Source organism: Plasmodium inui, assembly GCF_000524495.1.
Source record: "Plasmodium inui San Antonio 1 unplaced genomic scaffold supercont1.2, whole genome shotgun sequence".
NCBI classification, from domain to species: Eukaryota; Apicomplexa; class Aconoidasida; order Haemosporida; family Plasmodiidae; genus Plasmodium; species Plasmodium inui.
The window spans coordinates 1077114-1098770 of NW_008481836.1; the positions used below are offsets into that span (position 1 = coordinate 1077114).

Here is a 21657-nt window from a genome sequence, read left to right on the forward strand (position 1 = left end):
AGCAAATAAATAGCTGTTTACATAACTCGCCGTTGCGCCATCCTCCCCCAACGTAGAAAAACGCATAATCATGCAAAATAAGAAAAGCAAAGAAAGGAAAATTACACAGCATTTCGTACGAAATAAAATTGCGAATCGACAAAAAAAAAAGAAAAGTCAAATGCGAAATCATTTTTGCGCGCAAATCGGAAACATTTTAACCAAGTGGCAAAATTAGCGTAAATTTATTTCCAGGGTTACCAGCTCAATGGTTTATAACCTCTTAATTCTGTGATGCGTATTCGTGTATAACCATTCATGGGAAAACAATTGCAAAAATAAAGGAACCACTTTGCATGTTTCATGCAGCACATAACTGTTTATTTTATGTCCCATTTGCTCATTTATTTATTTTCCCGCTTCCGTTTTGTTAGCCCTTTTGCTTTACCACTTTATTTGCCTTATTTTGTTCAACTGTTTTAGTCTTCCACTTTAAATGGCCATTTCGTAAGTCATTTTTTCTCTTTAAATGACAGACCCTTTAACTTGGGAGATAGTCGTGTGAGTCGCGTAACTGGAATGCCTTTCTTCCCCCTGTGCAACCTTTTTTTTTTTTTTTTTCCTTTTTTTCGTTATGAGGAACAACACACCTGGATAAGTATGCGAAAATAATGTTGATCAAAAGAGTAGCATTTTTTCAAATTGACACACGTATTGTATGGGTTTGCGCGTTTGCATATATGTGGCCACTCCCCCTGTCGCACGTTTCTGTTTCATCTTAAGTGAAAAAAGGAAAGGAAAAGAAAAATGACGAGCATGGCTCGTGTGGCATCTTTGTCACGTGTGGCGAACATGACAAAGATAACACACATGACACGAGCAATGGGAACCATTGGAACCGTGGGCAGGAGCGCCCCCAAGCGAGCAGTAGACCCAAACAACTACAAACAATGGACATTCTCAAACAAGAGACGATTCATGTCAACCGCGGAAAACACAGCCATGAACCAAGCCACAGATAAAGACGAATCTGTAAAAACAAAGTCTGACCATGCTGAAAATAGAATACAACAAAATGAACTCAAGAAATTTTCCATATTTCGATACAACCCACAGAATAATAAAAGACCCAAAATGGAAACATTTGATGTAGATATAGATAACTGCGGACCGATGGTTTTAGATGTCCTGATTAAGATAAAAGATGAAATAGATTCTACATTATCCTTCAGGAGGAGTTGTCGTGAAGGTATCTGTGGCAGTTGCGCCATGAACATAAATGGAAAAAATGGGTTAGCATGTTTAACTGAAGTAAATAAAGACAAAAAGGAAGTCACCGAAATTCATCCTCTACCCAATTTGTATATTATAAAAGACCTAGTTCCAGATTTAACAAATTTTTATAATCAGTATAAATCTATTGATCCTTGGTTAAAAAGAAAAACGAAGAAAGAAAAAGGACAGAAAGAATTTTACCAGTCTATTGAGGACAGGAAAAAATTAGATGGCTTATATGAATGCATTATGTGTGCATCTTGCTCCACTTCGTGTCCGTCTTATTGGTGGAACCCGGAATATTATTTAGGCCCTGCCACGTTAATGCAAGCCTATCGATGGATTGTCGACAGTAGGGACGAATATACACAAGAACGTCTAATGGAAGTTAATGACACGATGAAGTTATACAGATGCCATGGAATCATGAATTGTAGCGTTTGCTGCCCGAAAGGCCTGGACCCAGCCAAAGCCATCAGAAATATGAAAGAGATGGTGCAGGAAAATTTTTCCAAGGAAAGCATAAAATCGCATGCGAATTATGTCAAGCAAAAGATGGAGAAAACCAAGTAGCACAGGTGAGGAGGCACATCCGGGAAAAGACATAATAAGGGTGATGCAAGGTAACTTCGATTCATCTTTTCCCTACTGCGGAATGTTAAGTCGAAACAGTAAATTCATATTTGTACATCCTTTTTCAGCTCGCCGATTCTTTCGCATCTTCAGGAATACAATCACACGTGTGCTTATTTATCTTTTTTTTTTTTTATATGCACATTTTTTCCTAAGATAAAATAACCAGAGCTCCTTCCCATTTTGTCACATCCCTATGGTCCACTTTTTGTGTACGCAATATTTAGGTATACTAAAAAGAATCTATTTATATAAACACGTTTCTTGCTTCTCGCGAAGGCGTATTTTTCTCTTTATTTTTTTTTTTGTTCACCAACAAAATGTGACTGTTATATGTTGCCAAACTGTACTGTATAACAGCGTCAATATTTTACGTCCCCCTTTTTTCCCAGCCCCTCTTTGTTGCATCAAAAGGGTAAAGCGGCACCAGGTTGTGGTTGTGGTCATTGCATTGGGGGGAAATTCGCTCCAATATGTATATGCATTCATCTCATCCCGGTGATATTTTAAAGTGGATAGCGCCGCAGATGGTCAGAGAGGAGTCAACACATCTTGGCCCCTTTTTTTTTTGCTCAAAAGGATTTACCATATGAAAAGCGTATAAATTTCGAAGAAAGGACGCCTTTTTTTCTTCTCCTCAACAATTTATATTTACTTCATACACATTGTATGTGAGTTGCTGTTTTTGATATGTTGCTTTTGTTCGCCGATTCTGTTTCCCTTTTTCTTTTTTATAAGGAGAGAAAGGACAAAAGATAAAAGCACGTTAAATGTGTTATCTATAAGTTCATATGCTCGTAATATATCTACACAAGTAAGAATATAATGCGCTTGCGCATTCTTACTCTATGTATATAATACTGTTACTTAAAAAAAAAAAGGGGTAAAAATGGGCCGGAAAAAATGGGAAGGTTAAATTCCTCACTTTTACGAACCGTAGAAGAGTACAAAATTGCTGAATTACACATGGAAAAATAAGTAACGTAGAGGTGAAATTATTGGCATAAGAAAACTGCCTCGAAAAGAAAATAATTGCATAGAATGGTGCACCTATATGTGTATATGTACACATATCCCCGCACACAGACATATATATATATAGGCATATGTCCACGCACCGACAAAATAAACTTCTTCCCATTCATCAACTAATGTGTTTCGTCCTGCACTTGCATACACATTCTCCATATTTTGTCAAAAAGAAAAAAAAAATATATACATTAAGCTTACAAAGGATGCAAAAGACTTGCTTCCTTAGACTCCTTACTCCTTTGCTGCTGCTTTCACTTGATAAAAAGGGAGAAAAAGGTAATTTCCGTTCTTCATGTGGATGATACTCTTCTCCTCTGTGTGCAGTTCCGTGTTTACCCATGCAACTGATACGTGCGAACGCAAAACAGCTCGACGCGCGTGCATATTTTCACCAAAGTCGTTGGAGCACAACTGGGTATATATACACAGCAATGATGCATTGTATATATTACACAACACATATGCATTGTACATACCATTGAACAAGAAAAACATTTGAACTGAAAAAATAAGTTGAGTAATATGTGTCTCTTTGTTTTGTACTAAACTTTCACCAAACAAGTTGGTGCTTCGCTGTATACTATTTTGCACAGGGGTACGGATAAAAGCTGACTTTTTAACAATATGCTATTAGAGCCTGTTCTTGGAAACAATTCTGTGCACTCCTTCGGCATGCAAATAATTGCACAGACATGATTTATTAGCAAAACACCGCTCCTCAATCGCTGACGTGACTCGCTTTTTTTGGGAAAAAAAAAATTGGCTAGATAATCTGGCGTGCTTTCTTGTCCAAATCGGTAACGCCCTTCAATCTCAAATATATGCAGATGGTGCATACATATTGGGATATGAGAAAAAAGAAACGGCTTTCTCATGCTCGAATCCTTCCTTTAGTGCCGATCAGTGGATTCTTACGAATTATGTGTTCCTCATCATGCAACGTTATAAATATACTGGCTTAATCCATGTTCATTTCTCCTCTTCTTCATTCTTAGCAACCTTCTTTATAATCCCAATTTCGACTATGTAGGAGGAGTCCATCCCCGCTTTACCATATTGTGTGCAAATCCGGGATGACCCGGCTCAGGTTGTTACGGACGCATGACGCTACTGCAAACGTCGGATAAATTTACACGATTGACTACCCTGTGCTAAGTGCTCTGTGGTGCATCTCGCACTGGGGGGTGAAGGTGCGTATATACAATAATAAGTGCAACTTTTGCCCAATTTGGCGAACATAAATTTTCCCGACGACAGTCGTGCCCCATCCCATTTGGGAAAATTCTAAAGCGGATAATACTGCGTATTCTCCTCAATTAGCAGATGAACGCGGCTAAATTTTCGCGTCATATCCTTCCGCTATCAACTCCTTCTTGTTTAGGGGAACGCTGGACTGGTGCTGCGTCAAGATGGCCTGTTGAATAACCTGCCCCTTCCACTCTGGCCAAGCCGAGCCAGAACTCTTAGGATCCTTCTTGCCGTTCTGTGGTCGATCCATGGAGGCTAAAAAATCAGCATGCATTCCTCCCATAACGTCATCTCTTAACTGTAAATTTTTCTTATTCTCGTCAATGGGTTTGTACTGTGGTAGCGTTTTTCTCCTATTGTTGTCGAAATATTTGTTTGTAAGTACTTCCTTTTTCCGTTCGTTGGAAGATAAGGGCCTCTTTACTTTTTTCTTGTTATACGAATCAGAGTCCATAACAGAGTCGCTATCCTCCGATTCGCTGTCCTCACTCGACGTAGAATACGTCGAAGAATCGGAAGAGTTGGACGAAGAGGAATCGGACGAATTGGAAGACGATGATAGATACCTATTTGTTCTTCTCTTATCAAAATGGAGATTATTACTATTGTTATGATTGTTACTCAGATTGCTGCTGCTATTGAGATAATTCTTGTTCATATTTTTCATGGGCATCTTCCCCTTGGGGATAGTACACGCACCAATTTGATCTGATGGAATGAGAGAGGCTTTATATTGCTCCAAATTTATTCTTCCCATATGGTTAATGTAAAGAAATATTCTCTTCTGCTTTTCGATGGACAACAGATCGGTGTCAAATGTGAAGAACCTATCGAACATGTGATTCTCCGCCAGTATGCCTAAATCATCTTGTATAATTTCTAATGCTGCCCTTCTTTGATTTGGTGCTAATCTTCTTAAATTCTTAAAAAGTAAATTCACTTGATAGTTATTTAGCCCTTTATCATTCGCTCCAATCTTTTGAATGCCTGGTGGTTCTGGTATCGTTCCCATGCTGGGCGGCTCAAATTCTATACTATTATTATTGCTATTCATGTGGATATTACCAGAACTACTGTTATTATTTCCTACACCGTAGTAGTTATCCTTTTTGTTATTTACAAATTTGTCTCTTGCATTCTTTGATGACATGGTGGATATTTGTTTATTCATTTTGTTAAACCGATTGTCCCCTGGCGCGGCTGATCCCTTTCGATTTGGAGCTCCGTACATATGATTCGACGGGTCCATATTGTGGTAGGCCGCATGATTCCCTGCTGCTGCCCCTCCTCCAGGCATCATCATGTTTTTCTTCCTACCTGGGTATGCATTACTAGTACTGTTATTTCTATTGTATCTTTTGTTGCTATGGTACTCATCGGAGCTCATTTCCTCACTGGAACTTGCACTGTAGCTACTACTACTAGTAGTGTGATTAAGATTCTCATCATACTCATATTTCTCTGCCAAAATTTCATTATATTTGTTCATATCTAAATACACAGAATTGGAACCTTTCGTACATTCGTTGAGGATATTTTTCATTTCTGTTTGCTGTTTGACTAACTTATCGAATTCTTTAGCTAACTTGTAGGCATCATTCCAAACGCAGTTTTTCACCTTATGATACGTGAAGGCATTAAAAAATATTTGTCGTACATCTTGTTGCCATTCAAATGGGTTGTTGTACTTATTCGTTAGGAGCTTATTTTCTATCGTCTCAAAATCCATGGGGTTTTTAATAACATTAAAATAATTTGGTATTCCATCCAGTTCTGGGTTGACTGGTTTTAAGAACCAGCAACATATTTCTTTCTTCTTCAATTTGTGTAATATTTTGAAGCACCAATTTTTCCAAGGGTTACCACTTTTGTAAATTCTTTTCTTGTACGTTCTTTTGTGTTGTTCATATTCGTCAACCGTGTCATCTTCCAGTATACTATTGTTGCTACTTCGTTGCCTCTTTTTTAGCGCTTCCTTTCCTCCTGCCACGGCCCCTGCTGCACCTGTTGCTCCGTTTTTATAATTACTGTGTTGTATGGCCACATTATTTTTACTACTACTACTTCCAACCGATTTGGACGACTTTCCCTTTCCGACGTTGGGAAATGTTGCATAGGTATTTTTATTCACACTACCGCTATCCATTTCGCCTTTAACGATTGATCCTTTTTTGACCATACTGTTATTTTTCCCTTGTGCGATTTTATCGCTCTCACTCATTTTCGTATTAACTCCCGAACCGTTACTGCTGCCAACTTTGTTGCTATACGCCCCGCCTCCTCTGTACGCAGATGAACTTAAAGCAGCCGTGCCACTGCTAACGTGATTATGACTGGTATTACCGTACTTGTTATCATCATCGTTTAGGGAGCTTTTATTATCATCCTCGTAATTGCTGTATGCCGCTCCCCTTCTACGGGTAATTTCCCTCTGCGTATCGTTATTATCCTTCGTAGTTGTGCTACTCGTCTCATCTTTGGAATAGTATGGATCAAAGGACTTTTTCGACTTTCTCTTACCGGCATCGTATATATTGTTCGACAAGGAGCAACGTAGGTTCTTAATTTCATTTAAATGTCTCTTTGATATGGCGCTGTAGGTGTTTCTCTTTTCGCTCTTGCTCTTTTCTGATGGGATTTCAAAAAATCGAAACCCCAACAAGTTAACTGTATTTGATATATAATTGAATTCTTCGTCCGTCAGGTAGAGAATGCCTCTTTCGAAGCTCCTCACGTCGTCTACATTTTTGAAGAAGGCATTTTTGTAGTTCCCATTTGGTGCACCCTTTTTATCACTATTCAATTGGGCATCCTCCGTGGTGAGGGTTGTCCCTGTATTGTTCACGCCAATGCTGACAATATCATCGCTGCCATTCTGTTGATCCGCCAGGTTATTATGAATGTCGCTGACTTGGGCCTTATCATTATTCATACAGTCATTATTTCCACTATCGCTCGCGCCTTCGAAGGTAACTCCCGTGTTTCCACTATGGTTGTTTTCATTGCTCTCATTGCAATTATCATTATCGTCATCATTGAGGAAATTCATATCATTTCCATTATCGTCAATTGTGTTTTCATCGGACAGTGATCTGTAGTTATTCATATTTTTATTAGTGATATGCACATTTTTCAGCCCTATGTGGTCACTATGATTTTCGTTCTCTGAATCGACTAGATTATTTGAACTGTTAAAATTGTTCGCGCTTATTGTAGCATTGTTAATATTGTCAGCACTTCCAAAATGACCAAGGTTGTTGCTAATGTGGTTAATGCTGTCTATATTACTACTTATAACGTTGTTATCATTCGAAACATTACTCATTTCGTCATTATTTGTATTCATATTTATTCCAGTTGCTACAACATCTGCTATACGTATGCCACGTGTGCTACGTTCCTCTGCTGCCTAGGTGTCATTTAGCGACTAGCTTCTTCTCTCACGTCTCCTTTTCGCTCAGCAAGTTGCAATTGGTTGCAACTGACGGCAATTGATTGCTACTTTGCTATTGCGTTGCTACAATGGAATAGGTGCGCGTCCAAATACTGACATGCTATATATATATATACGCATCTCACGATATGAGCGTCGCAACTATGCTACTACAGCTGCCGCTATAGTTCGACCGAGAACTCGGCTGTCACTAACTCCGTGTAGGCGCGCCAGAGGTAGCATTATTAGTACATATGCCCAGAAGCGCTATATTTTTCAGATTCAAAAATGCTTTTCACGTTCGGAATTTCGTTATAGTTAATTTCACTTTGGTTATTCACGTTTGTCGCTTTGCCTTATTTGGTTTGTATACAAATTTAATATCATTGTTTCCAGGGTGGAAGTGTATAACATGAACTGGAATAGATTCTTTTTTGCTACACTACCACACTGCGTTGTGTTTAGTTCATTCTCCAGGCGTGCCGTCACTACTGCTATGCGCTGCCAACCAGCGTACGTGCAACGCGTTAAATATATACAAACATATATATATATCTATATGTGAGTAGAATAATTTACGCTAAGTGGTGCTATGGAGATATCGTTCTTAACATTTTTTTTTCATACATCTCACGTGCAGGAATGGTTGTTGTTGTTACTTAATTTTCGCTACTCCCTTTTTTTTTAACTTTTATACTATATAACAGTTTTGTATTGTTAATTTTTTAACTTAGATGATTTTGGCAAATATGTAATGGACAGTTAAAAAAATGTATATACCAGGTTATAATAACACTTGTACATTTCATTTTTTGCCGATATGAGAACTTGTCCCATATGTATGATCTTCTATCGGTGAAAAATGAAAATAATTTCGAGTTATTATAAGATCGTATATATGGGCACACGCGACGTAAGAGAATAAAAATATGTACGTAAAAAGTGTAGGTATTGGATATATTCATACAAGTTACATGTATGAGTGGATGTACCGAAATAGGTATGAGCACGCGGAAGTGTATGTTTATCTACACCATCCGCTTACTCATAAATGTAATCGTACGCAGGTGGACAGACCCTCCTATATGAATACTACTAACTCATACAGCATTTTTAATTCTGTTGTACTTTTTTATATTCACGTAAACTTCTTTCGCTCCGTCTTCGCGCAGTGGACGGATATTGGTCAAAATGTTCCAATTTGCATTCTGCCTCGCTAAGGGCACGATTTTATGCCCGTATATTTACTGATATATGAGTACATGTATCTGTTTGTGTCATAGTTGTACGTATATATCACGTCGGTATATACGCTTATATATGCAGTACAAAGGTGCATATACTATATAATGCCGGTACGTATAAGGTATGTATAAACATGCCCGTACTTGTACATGTACGCAGAGCACATATATTTGTACATCCAATCATACATAGTGTTATATAAGATATATATTATATGCAAAAGCAGCCACATATATATGTACATAAAAACATATATCGCGTACTTTCACAATATGCAAGGCGCTCCACCGTAAAAAACACATGATGGGGGGGCTCTCATACATACAAAAAAAATAAAATAAAATGTAAATTTTTAAGAATATTGTTAAAATTGTATGTTTGTATTTTTTTTTTTTTTCAAAACAAAAAAAGAGCACTTATATGTATAAATAAATGGCATAAATATATCTTCCTTTTGCTAACTCTTTTTTTTTATTCTTTTAATGTATTATCACAAAATGTAGTAAATATTGGTTATATTTTTTTTAATTTAAAAATTTCTTTTTTTTAAATTTGATTTTTTTTTTGTTTTAAATTTTTTTCAATTTTGGAATATTTTCTTCTCTAAAATGGATTTTTTTCTTTTTTTTTTTTGACCTATGCGCATATATGTAGTAATATTGCACGCAAATAGTACTCCATTTGGCGAGATGTATTTTCGGCATAAGTATTCCAAATAAGCATTTTCGCACATACGTATTATTATTCGTATATATATTATATGTAATATATATATATCTTCTCTTTCTTTTTTTTTTTTTTAAATTAAAAAAATAAATAAAAAATGCCTAACATGCAATTTAAAGAATAAAATTTATGGCCCTTTTTTTTTGTTTTTTTTTTATGCTGTAACTTATTATATATATGCTTACATATATAAAATAATTATATAATAAACATTGTAACGATTTTTTTTTTTTTTGGGCTTCTTCTGAGGGCTAATATTAATTGTAGGGCTTTGCGTAAGCAGGGTTATTTATACAATTTACACTGCCGTACGTTATAGCAACAGGTAGCATAAAGAGGCATATAAATGGTCATTTGGCCCATGGAGTCACTATGACGCATAATATATATGGGTATATTTGCAGCGTACATTTACGTACATCATCAGTTACTGATTACTAGGGGGCAACAAATTCGGTGAATTTTTTATCCCTGTACAAATAAGTATATAATTGCGCCTCCTTTGCCTTTTACTACGCGCATAATATATGACCCATATGATAAGAAAAGAGTTCATGTAACATTATAATGCTGCCTTTTTTGTACCATCTATGCTTTTTTACCCATGGGAGAAGGGGGGCCGCCAAATAAATTAATTTAATTTTTGCTATAAAGAACGGTGGACGCAGCAGAGGTGATACGAAATGAACAATTTGTTTTTTTTTTTCTTTTTTTTTTGTCAATTTTCTTTTTTTTGCTCCCTCCTTTCAATTCAAAAAAATGGCAAATGGTTACGCGAATTAATTATTATTCCGAACTTGTGCAAGTGGGGTGGATTGCAGTCCATTCTTCCATTGAAAATGGCGAGCCCTCGAAATGGCCACACGCATCAGCGTCTGTGCGTACATATATGTTAGTACTTTAGTATGCACAGATACTCATGGCTGTAATGAGCCCTTTTTTTTTAAGATTACGATATTGGGCCGCAGAGTGGAAGCTGTGAATGCGTAGCTATTGAGACGATTTAAAATAATACTCAATGGAAGTGCTCAACAACAGTGCGCAGCAGTAGTGGCAGTTATTATGCGAGCTTCAGAGGGAGCTCGAAAAGTTATTGGGGCCCTTCCCTGTTTTTTCGTGCGTATTATTTGTTGAAATAGAGACCATGAAAACTACTTCTTAAGAGTTTCTACCCCCTTATCGCGATCGCATCAACCCGCAACTGCTAAAATCACAGCTTTCCACAAGACTAATGCCTCCCCGTATGTAGTGCTAATGTAGTGCGCGATCCGAATATTTCCCCCTGTGATAAGGTCAAAACTAATGGCGTGGTAGCAGAGATGGCCTCCTTGACTCGACGGATGTCGCGTTATTGATATGCCCAGGCGCGTACGCACTTGTGCGTTTCTGCACAGAGTGGATCTACATATATATATGTGCATGTATGTGAATATGCACCTTTCTGAAATGGCTCTAATGTACTTATATGATCGCACGATCGTGACGCGCACGACGAAAGCCCCCCATGGAGGCGCTCACAACTGAGTAGCTCACAAAATTAAGCAGCCTTCACTATGCTGAAAATGCATTAAATAGTTGTACTCCCCTGCATGTTTTCTTAAGCTTAAGTAAAAGCAAATAAAATGATGTGAGCTGCAGTGCTGAAGAAGGGGGGATGGTTGTATACATAAAATATATTCTCTTCCTCCGAACTGCAGATTTTTTCCTGATTGAAGAAAATTACGGTAGATTTTAATTTGGCCTGATTGCCATTTCCTATACATAGATGTATCTATTTTTTACGCTTTTTTTAGAAATATTGGCGATGCGAAGGGTTATATATATATGCCTTCCCCAGTTCGTAAATCACCATGCGGGTGTTTGTGAGTTCATGCATTAAGGCTTTTTCCCCCGGTATAAATGATTGCACATGTTGGCGTATCCATTTACGTTTTTCACCTCTCCAATGGGCTAACAACTGCGATGGGGCCCTAAATAGCTGCTTCCACGTTTTGGGCACGTACAATGGATAGCTTTCCCCCCTTGGCACAAAAATGGGCTCTACGTTCTGTTACGAATGCACCTATTAAAAAGGTCTCCTCATAGCAATGTATGTATATACATATACACGTGTGGCTTCTGTAACCTCTTATCGGTCAAACTGCTATATATAACGGTGTTATTTCAACTATCCCCCCTCGTGGAAATTCCAACCGTGTTGTAATATATATCTTTCTGATACAAATTGTTAAAATGTGAATATGTCACGGGGAAACAGAAGGCCTGCATATTATGTCCAATTTAGTTCTGTATTTTTTTCTACACAGTACATAAGACTGCTGCTTTACTTTGCTTTCCTCTTGTTGAAAAGAACAAAAGCGTTTTCACTCTGTTTTGTCTTCGTTACTCTTGGGTAGGGATCTATGAAAAGGCAAACACATACGTACACACATGTGCACAATTTTGTTCGTCATCGAAATATGCCTAACTACTACAAGCGCAAAAGAGCAACAACCTATGGGGCTGTAAAAATGCAAAAGGTTAAATGTTTCCAAAATAATGAGAAATTTACGACAAGAGGGAAGTAGCGCTAAAACCGGCGTACGTGCAGACAGATATATATATTTATAAATACACACGTATGTATGTACATCTGTGGCAGATCTGCAGCCTGTATTCACCTCGTATGTACGTACGAAATGAAAAGAAAGGCATCACTCGATCACGTATAACACGTTAACGGTCGTACTGTGAGAGTTTACAAAAGAAAATTTTACTCCAAATGAGGCAGATATAAATATCTTCGTAAATATTATCATTTTAAAAGGCGCAAAATTACATACATTTCGTAAATTGGCTATGGTAAAATGTACAGCGTGAATTCACCAAGGGAAATTACAAAACAGTGCTTCGTCCGTAGGTGAATACTCTCCCTTATAACTTAGCGTGACTGCTTTTATTTCACGTTGCTGCTTTTTAAAAGGGAAAAAAATTCATTTTGTCTTTATGAGATTCTCCCCCCTGATGACAAAGTACTACATCAATTGGCGCAGTTAACTTAGAAAAGGAGAAAAAACATACAATAAAATAAAAGAAAAAGAACAATGAAATAAAAAAAAATAATAAAATAGAAGAAAATAAAATGATAAGACGCAATATATCCAAAAAACACCGATGGAATAACTTTAGCCTGCATGAAAAGGCAACTTCTGAAATTGCTGTCAGGAACGCAGGGATTGCATAACAGAAGACAAAATCGCATTCCATGTTTTGAATGAACGTTTAGCATTCTCGCTACATACACACAGGGGGAAAGGAAACGCACAATATGGATTTGCCGCTCTAAAAAAAAGGGCTCCTCCAACCGGCGTCCTCCCTTTATACCTTCCGCGTGTTTGCCTTAAAAATGTGCTCACTGATCAGCCGTATGCAAACTGGGGAGGTAAAAAACACGCAAAACATGTCCGCTGGGGGAAAAAAGGAAAAAATGACCTCCCCCAAAAAAAATATCTATATCATAGGAATATTTTCTTTACCGGATTGCTCATTATCAAAAGGAGGGAACCTTCGAAATGAGCTAAGTCCTACCCCACATAAGCATCAAAGGGTAGAAAAGCTCGTCCCCAATCGCGCGCTCTTCTACATCTTCCACGTTTTAATTTTTTGGAGAAAGACTTTCCACAGGGGGGACTTAAAGTGTACCTACGTAATGCGTATCAGACCAGGTGTTATCCGACTGTCTGTAAGTGTCCATATACCATGCGAGACAGCTTCATTGGTGAAAATTGCTGATTAAGCGAAATGGGAGTTAGGCTATGGAGGGGCATATTATTCGCTCCAGCCACGTTGATTGAATTTTTCTCTTTTGTAGAACTTCCCTATTGTTTTCCTCCCCCAATGGGACGTGCTTAACAAGTGTGCACAATTGTGGCAATTTTTGCATCCACCTGACATGCCATTTTTGCACTAAAAAGAAAATGCAAAATTATGGTATAAGCTTCTTGCCGAAGTTGATTTATATATGAAAGGTTTTAAGATAGGCTCTCCCAGTGCGCACTCCGGATAGTAGCACTGCAACGACAACGCATGGTCTGAATTTCCCCAAATGGGAATTATATAGAGAGCAATAGAACACAGGGACTTATAACCAACTTCTCCCATTTAGATAGCTTCATCTGAGGAGCTTCGCCTTACGGAATTATTGTGTCAAAATGTATAGAGAGCAGAAAAAAAAAAAAAGAAAAAAAAATCTCCACAAAGGGAAAAGAAACCAATTATGATGCACAAACAATTTAGCTAAATGCCGTAACCCTCTACTCCCTATATGTGTACTAATCGAGGTGATTAAAAAAATCATTAAATCTATAAGAAATGAAATGCGTCACTTGGGATGTGGATCACACATTCCTACAACGTGCGGATAATAGCTCAAGCTGAGGGTAATTAGCTTATATGGATAGTACCTACCAATCGTGATCAGCTCCTCTTCGTCGAAGCCATAAACACGATGGGGGTGGTTGCAGTCCGTACCAAACGACAAAATCGTAGAGATGTGCCAGAAGAAATATAAAATGTATTCTTTAAGTATATGGAAAGGAAAATAAGTACTATCCATCCATCAGAGGGAATAATATAATACCTGAGAGTTCCCTCATGCTTTCTGCTGCTTAACAATTTGAAACGGTAAATAGTAGAATATAGGGGTAGTTTATACTATACAAATGTATAGGAGGTACGTACAGAAAACCAGGAAAAGTCATACAACGAATTGCAGCATCTACGATTCTACCACATTTTTATGCTAATTTCGAAGTGAATAAACACATAATATATTGGAAGGATACGGTAAAAGAAGCAAATAAAGATAAAAAACATTTCTACAGAAATAACAATAATTTACTTATGCTAAATTTCACTTGCTATACATTTTTGCCATAAAAAGATAACCGAATTTTAAAAAAAAAATAAATAGAATATGACTCAAATTTTTTACTCTGCCAAAATGATTTTTTTACGGGAAAAATAAAAAGCCCAATTCCGTTGATTTATTAATTTTTTCCCTGCCAGGATGGCGTAAAAAAAAAGGGAAAGGAAACACAGAGAAGAGGAAAAAATTATGCGCAATAAGATTAGGGACACATTCTTCTGTATATATTTAAAAGGCGCTAACACGCTTCAAAAGGTCATGCAAAAGATTGATTCGTTATATTTGTTGAATGGCATAATCATAAGATGAAATATGCCACGGGCAAAAATTTTGCTGTTAGCACCTTCCATGTGGAAAGTCTATAGCTCATCACAGTCAGCTGAGTGCAATGCTCTGCTCCGAACTACGCCAGGGTAATTCGTGAGCTACCCCAAACGACAGCCAGGTAAGTTGAATATTCAATGGGCCTCTTTTTCAGTGTGTTATTCTTTCCATGCTGAAATTGTACTTCATCGCTTCGTATCAGAAAACTGCTCTCCCCATTCCTTTTTTCGAGGCAAAGCGGATCAGCTGTTTTGCTTTTTTTTAAATAATTCTTTATTCCTCTTGGCAAATGGTGTTGTTCTCTCACTCGATAATTTGTTTTTCTTTTACTTTTTTGTCATAAAAGGCTAGGCGTAATGAGTGCATTTTTTGCAGTGCTTCTACACTCCGCGCTTCTCATATTGGTACTTTTCTTTTTTTTTTTTTTGTTCCTCTCCTCTGAGAGAAAACCTTTTTTTACCTATGAAAAGGTAACCGTTGGGACATTTAATTACTTAAGGGAATGAGGAAATGTAGTACAAATCAAAACGTGGATAAATTGGCAAATATCCTCATATCTGCAGTTGCAACTAAAATGGGGTATGAGATGAGTGGGAGCAGAGCGGTAAAGAGGTGCACCTCCAACAAGGACATGCATAAAGTGAAGATAAACTTTCGCCGCGGTCTTATCTGCACTCATTCTACATTCACATAAGGCTGTTACTCATAATTTGTGCTCGTATGCTCCCATTTTGTTACTCCTCTTCTGTCACGTTTTTACCGTTCCAAGTGAGATAACGTGGAAGATTTACGCAGGGGCGCTTCCCCCCGTTTGTGCAATTCTGCCTGCGAATATTATTAAGGAGTGGGAAGAATGTACTATAAGAATGAATCCTGCTAAGGGGAGGTAATTCGTATTTTTTTTTTTTTTTCCCACAAAAAGGAGGCATCTTTCCTGTGCGAAGTGTGTCCTAGGTAGACCACAAATATGTCATATGGTGACAACCGGATTGTTAACGCCCCCCTCCCGCTTCTATCTATTCCAAGTGAGCGTAAGGTCTCACACGGTTATGACGTATCAGCATTACAAAAAAAGTGTGAGTTTAGCGTGGTGTTATCTGGTAGGGGAAAGAAAAATCTCCTACTCCAAATTTAGAACTGCAGACATATATAGTAAACACATCTGCCCCGAATGAATAAAGACTTGGCCCAAATATTGGAGGATTTTCTGTCGGATGGGAATAGAAAACACAGAGGACATGATGATGATGGCACAAATGAGGAGAACATCCCACATTTTATCAAAGGGGACGGATCCAACTTGTTCAAAGATGATATAGGAAAAAAATTAGAAAAAAAAAACTTTTTCAAATATACAGAATATTCATTAAGTAGCCTCTACATGTCAGACAATCAAATTCGTTTAGAAGAAGATCCCCAATATGAAACGTTTATAAATATAATAACCAAAGGATCGGATGTTAATAACGAATATAAGTGGGTTGATGATTATTTCAAATTTGAGATGAAAGAAGAATTTAATATATTAACGCCACAATCGCAAGACAGAGATTTTTTGTTCAGGAAATATTTACAGCCAAGTCAGTTAAAAAATATTTGCCTACTACGAAAATATGAACACGCAGCCATTTCCAAAACGCCGGAAAAAAATAAAGTGGATGCTAAAATAGTGTCTGAGTATATTGTTCACGATAGTTACAGGCACATAATGAAGGCATTAAACTTCAAACTAAGTCACAGGATTTTTGCACAAGCGCGCATTTTTCACAGTAAATATGGAAACAGCGATCACATAATCATACTGGTCATGCGGCATTACAAGGATGAGAATTTTCTCCATCCACTTTTTCACGATAGGGCACTTGTTCAAATAAAGTCCTATTTAAATGATAATAAATACGCCGATATGACTCAAAAGAATCTGCTGAACTACACAGAGATTTTCAAGCCGTACGTCTCACTGAGAAAAGTGGACAACAATTTCGTGGAGCAAATTAAGGACAGGTATTATGGCGCCTTTTAGATGCCCTAGTGGTGGGAAACTACGCTGGTCGTAAGCGCCCCCGCACGGCTTTATCCGTCGCCTCATCTTTGCATGGGTATATGCATGCTTAGAAACAAGGGGGCATGTTCGCTTGGTCCATTTAATCGCCATTCCGTAGCACGCTTTTGTCGCGTGTCGACCTTCTTCATAAGGCCCATCCCAAATGGCTCTTTTTCGAGCCACCTGTTTGTGTACAACATTGTGTATGTGTGTCGGTAGGGGGGTCACTGGTTGGTGTTTTTACCCGTCAGATCACCCCCATTTGCTTACTACGAATCACTCCCAATCGCATGAGCGTGCCTGGCTCCTCTGTTTAATTTCCACGTGATGGGGGATTCTCCACTTCGTCCTGCATACAAGTGTCATCCTCCACCGTGGTGCCCATGCCAATCAGCACCGTGTTAGTTTCTATGCTGGAGTACAATTTGGGTGTGTCAAAATTGTGTTCCATGTTGTTTACCTCACTTTCATCTTCCGAACTTTCGAACTCTTCGCATATTTCAAAAATGTCTCTGATTAAGGAGGTACACATAAAAATGCATTATGCCATGTGGATGGTTCCGCTTTTGATGGACACAGTTAAGATTACCTACACAGTTTGCACAGATTGCACAGTTTCTACAATTTGCACAATTTGCGCGCGAATATTGTGTGTACACTCATTTGCTGCATTTTTGCGTAAGTGGGCATACCCCCTGTCGGCGTTTTTCCAAAACTGATAGCAACTTTCAGCATCAGACAAGGTGGAATTGGAGAAGATTTCATCTTCTTCACACATGGAAGATTCTCTCCTCTCGCTCGACTTTACGGAGGCGTCATTTTTTGGGAACTCCGCCTTTTTTAAATGCATGGTGTCATCCCCTTCAGTTTATGTAGGCCAAAAAATGCCCGCTTAACACCCTCCTGGGTGAAATGTTTCCACTAGCAATTTTGTGAGCTATACTCAGCTTTTGTTTTTACCAATTGGTGTTTGCTCACACGTGTAAAATAGACTAAGTGCAGGAATTGTAGCAGCTTGGTGAATTTTTTTCTTTTTCCTCGTAGTGTTTACAAATGTGCTAAGCACACCGCGGCTGTCCACTTTTACACTTTGCATTTTTTTTTATGTTAAAAGGTTATGTCGATTATTTTATTCGCCTAGTGAGCCTACTTGCACATCTGGAGCGTCGCCGTGAAAGGCAAGCTTCGCCCTTCATGCACGCGCGCTGTCTCCCCATTTTGAACGCAGCATAGGCATAAATCAGCCGCTTGTAAAAGAATTAAATTAAAATGACAAATATGCGAGATAGCCAAACTAAGCCGTTTCAGAGGGCTGAAACGTGTGGAGGCGAAGGAAAGTCTTTAAAAATGGGAAAAATATGAAAAGCACGGAAAGATCGGAAAACGCGGAAAAGCAAAAAAATGCGAATGAAAGTCGAATGGTACGGCGCAGCTTCACAGAAAGCAGATACCAAATGGAGCAAACCTGGGATTATAAATCCAACAAGCTCGACTCAAAACGGTGACGTAAAAAACGCTCAAGCGTAAAGATGCAAAGAGGGAGCTTCGAAAGAACGCAACAGTGAAAATGAAGCCGGTGTAGTAGTGATGAAATTCGAACAACCGCACGAATTGCACCAGAGGAAGTTAGCCGCTTTCCGTTTTCCACTTTCCACTTTGCGCTTTTCACTTTCCGCTTGCCGCTCTGCTTAGTGTCTTCCCGGACGAGCGGCATGTCATTGGCCCTCCGCTTCTCCTACCTCATTTGGTTTAACTTCCCCCTCGGCAACTGGTTCCGTGGCTGAAGACTCGACGCCCACTGCGGGACCCTTCTCAACATCCTCCTTCTCATCTCCAGAAATGTGCTGCCTCAGAAGGGCAACTTCCCTATCCACCTTCTCTATGTTTTCCTTAAGCATTTGTATACTTCGCGTGAGAGCCTCAAATAATATCTTGAAATCTTTTATATCTAGGCTGAAGGTGTGAATAATCTTCTGCATTTCGGATACATTATTTGCCGTTTCTTCGGATTCCTTTTTCACTTCAAGGACATAGTTGGAAAATCTCTTTATCTCATTTCTCATGGTCACAATGGACACACTTGTACATAGAGGTGCAAACCTACACACATATGACGTAGGGTCGTTGTTAGCATTCTTCCCTCCGAACAAGAAAAAAGCCTTTGTCTGTGAATGCAAATTTAACGTACCATAATCGTAACAATTATGAATCTGCTTGGATGCTATTTGGCAGTTAAACCAACAATTGGAAGGTATATCATATACATACAAATCGGGAATAGAATAATTTGAAAACCACCCTGAACATAACCCACCACTGATCCACATATTCTTATCAATAATAACAGCTCCGTGTTTCCACCTAGGACAAGGGGCTTCCCCAGAGGAGTTCTTCACCATTGTCCAATTCTCATTGTTGAAATTATATACCCATAACTCATCTGTTGGTGTCCCTTTATTTGTCGTGTCCCCACCAAATAGATAGAGAAAAGTATAATTGACATTCTCTTTTGTAACCCTATCTAGCCAAACCATGGAAGAAAAGACTCTTCCCGATGGACATATTCCTTTATGCTTTATTTCTGACCATTCTCCACCAAGGAATTTATAACCCGTATTTAACAATTCGTTATTTCTGTTCAGTCCACCCCAAATAACGGTCGTATAAGTACTAGAGCAAAAGGTGTAAGAATGTCCATATCTTGTTCCTGGATTGGTCTCTAATTTGTAGGTATACTTGGACCATGTGTCTTCCATAAAGTCATACATGTAGCAATCTTTTGCCAGTATGTTTGGACCACATAATCCTCCAAATAGCAATAACGATGGGTTCTTATTAATATCGTATGTTAATGTCATAGAAGCATAGGCTCTTTTCCCTGGATTTATACTCAACTTTTTAGATGTAAATGTGTTGAGGCCATACGTAAATGTTAGAAACTCGTCTAGATATTCATTTTTCGAATTGATTCCCCCGTATATGAAGAACTCATTCTCGTATTCTACTATAGAGTGGCCATATCTTTTTGTAAACACTTTATTATCATGATAAATATGCGACAGAAAGAATTTTGGTGGGGACATGACACAATCCGCTACTCTTGAGTTGGGGCTGCGAGTGGGACTGGGACTGGGTTTCCCTTCTTCATTCAGCTTAGAGGCACTATATAAATTTTTAAACGATGTCGATTCGTCTCCAAGTAGCATATGATCATCATGAGATCCCTTTTTCGTCACGCCACTTTTTGTTGATGTGAATGTTCCTGACTTTTGAATAGGTAATTTTCCATTCACTTCCCAAGCATTGTCAACGCTTCGCATGCTGCTGTTTTTGCTGAACATCTCCGCATTGTCTGTAATGTAGCTCTGTGAGAGAGTGAACTTTCTGGACTCTTTCTTTTTGAATAATTTCTTTTGATTTTCGTTTTCGGAAGACTCCTCAGTTTCGGAAAAGTCTGATATATCCGACATTTTGCTGCTAAGGGGACAGGGTGATATGATTGCAATTTTTGATGCTGTTTCGGCTGCTATTCGTATGGCGGTTCATCCAAAACGCTGCAGTAGTTATTTTCGAAAAGACGGTATTATTGGCCCTTTTATTCTTTCTTTTGATGGCGAACGGAAGAAAACCTTGTGTCGTTGGAACAATTCACCTACTAAACTGCTCCTAACAGGAGATTTAGCTGCAGCTTGTGAGAAATAAGAAAATTCACCCTGTCTGGTGTTGTCTTTCCTTTTGCATTTGATCGTTCATATGTACTTATTCAGGCATGTTTACGCATTTATCGCGTTTTCTCCAACTTGGATATTTAATCGCAGTGTCCAATTTGTAGGAGAAATGTTGGGAGATCAAAACGACGAAACTTTTTTTTTTTTTAAAACAACTTCGCTATTGTGATACCTTTTAAAAATGAAAGGGAGGACAAAGAAACTTACAAAGAAAAATGTCACATGAAAAAAAAATAATTTTGGGGCACAGTTGGGGGGGGTCAACACACATCCAATAAGCACACATATATATTTGCCCATATATGCACACATTTACGAGAACATATAAAAGACAACAAATTTTACAACACTTAAAAAAGGTTACATAAAAAAAAGAGAGAGAGAAAAAAAACGCATAATGAGCCTCACATAATTACGAAAAAATGTTACACACATTAATTGAGAATAAAAACGAAAGCGTCATTTTAACAACAAGCATTTTTTAACCATGTAAATATTTATGAATGAATGTATGGTAGTAAAAAAAAAAAAAAAATCCATTTCACACATAACAGCTAGCTTTTTATACACATTTCAAAATTTTTTTTTTTTTTTTTTTTTTCTCCCCTCCTGTTTTATTTTTTCGTTTTAACAACATATATATTCGAACAAGATGACGTCACGTGAAGATTTTTAAAAATGTACATTCAAATGCCACATTTGTGAAAACCTCATTCTTACTCCTTTGTTTTGAGAAAAAAGCTCTACATTTTGAATTAACATCAAATTTGTAAAAAAAAAAAAAGGGGACAAGTACTCATTACGTACTCATATAATCAATACTGAGCCTTAATAAGCGCTGCACAACAGAGTCATTATGTAGAACTTCTGTGGAACAATCACACGCGTAAATTTAGGCATATCTTTTGGCGCGCATAAAACTGTACAAAGGCAGACAAATGAAAAGAAATGTATTCATTCAAAATAAAAAAAATCACGTTGAAGTGTTAAGAGGTTGAGTTTGTTAAAGCTTGAATTACGTTTTAAATAGGAACCTTCGACGTAGTTTACTTTTTGCAACTCCCTTTTGCATCCCTTTGCATAT

The 21657-nt window shown here is 38.0% G+C and overlaps 5 protein-coding genes across 5 annotated transcripts; 2 read left to right on the forward strand and 3 right to left on the reverse strand.

The window, feature by feature from the left end:
• Positions 1–861: 861 nt before the first annotated feature.
• C922_00683 (succinate dehydrogenase (ubiquinone) iron-sulfur subunit) lies at positions 862–1827 on the forward strand (the record flags this gene model as incomplete). Its single annotated transcript, XM_008816296.1, has 1 exon — positions 862–1827. The coding sequence occupies one exon, from the start codon at positions 862–864 to the stop codon at positions 1825–1827; it is 966 nt and encodes a 321-aa protein (XP_008814518.1).
• Positions 1828–4252: 2425 nt separating this feature from the next.
• C922_00684 (hypothetical protein) lies at positions 4253–7513 on the reverse strand (the record flags this gene model as incomplete). Its single annotated transcript, XM_008816297.1, has 1 exon — positions 4253–7513. The coding sequence occupies one exon, from the start codon at positions 7511–7513 to the stop codon at positions 4253–4255; it is 3261 nt and encodes a 1086-aa protein (XP_008814519.1).
• An 8459-nt stretch (positions 7514–15972) lies between these two features.
• On the forward strand, positions 15973–16824 carry C922_00685 (hypothetical protein; the record flags this gene model as incomplete). Its single annotated transcript, XM_008816298.1, has 1 exon — positions 15973–16824. The coding sequence occupies one exon, from the start codon at positions 15973–15975 to the stop codon at positions 16822–16824; it is 852 nt and encodes a 283-aa protein (XP_008814520.1).
• A 334-nt stretch (positions 16825–17158) lies between these two features.
• Positions 17159–17695, reverse strand: C922_00686 (hypothetical protein; the record flags this gene model as incomplete). Its single annotated transcript, XM_008816299.1, has 2 exons — positions 17159–17357; positions 17538–17695. The coding sequence occupies 2 exons, from the start codon at positions 17693–17695 to the stop codon at positions 17159–17161; spliced, it is 357 nt and encodes a 118-aa protein (XP_008814521.1).
• An 865-nt stretch (positions 17696–18560) lies between these two features.
• C922_00687 (hypothetical protein) lies at positions 18561–20315 on the reverse strand (the record flags this gene model as incomplete). Its single annotated transcript, XM_008816300.1, has 1 exon — positions 18561–20315. One exon carries the CDS (start codon positions 20313–20315, stop codon positions 18561–18563), a length of 1755 nt encoding a protein of 584 aa, XP_008814522.1.
• Positions 20316–21657: the final 1342 nt, after the last annotated feature.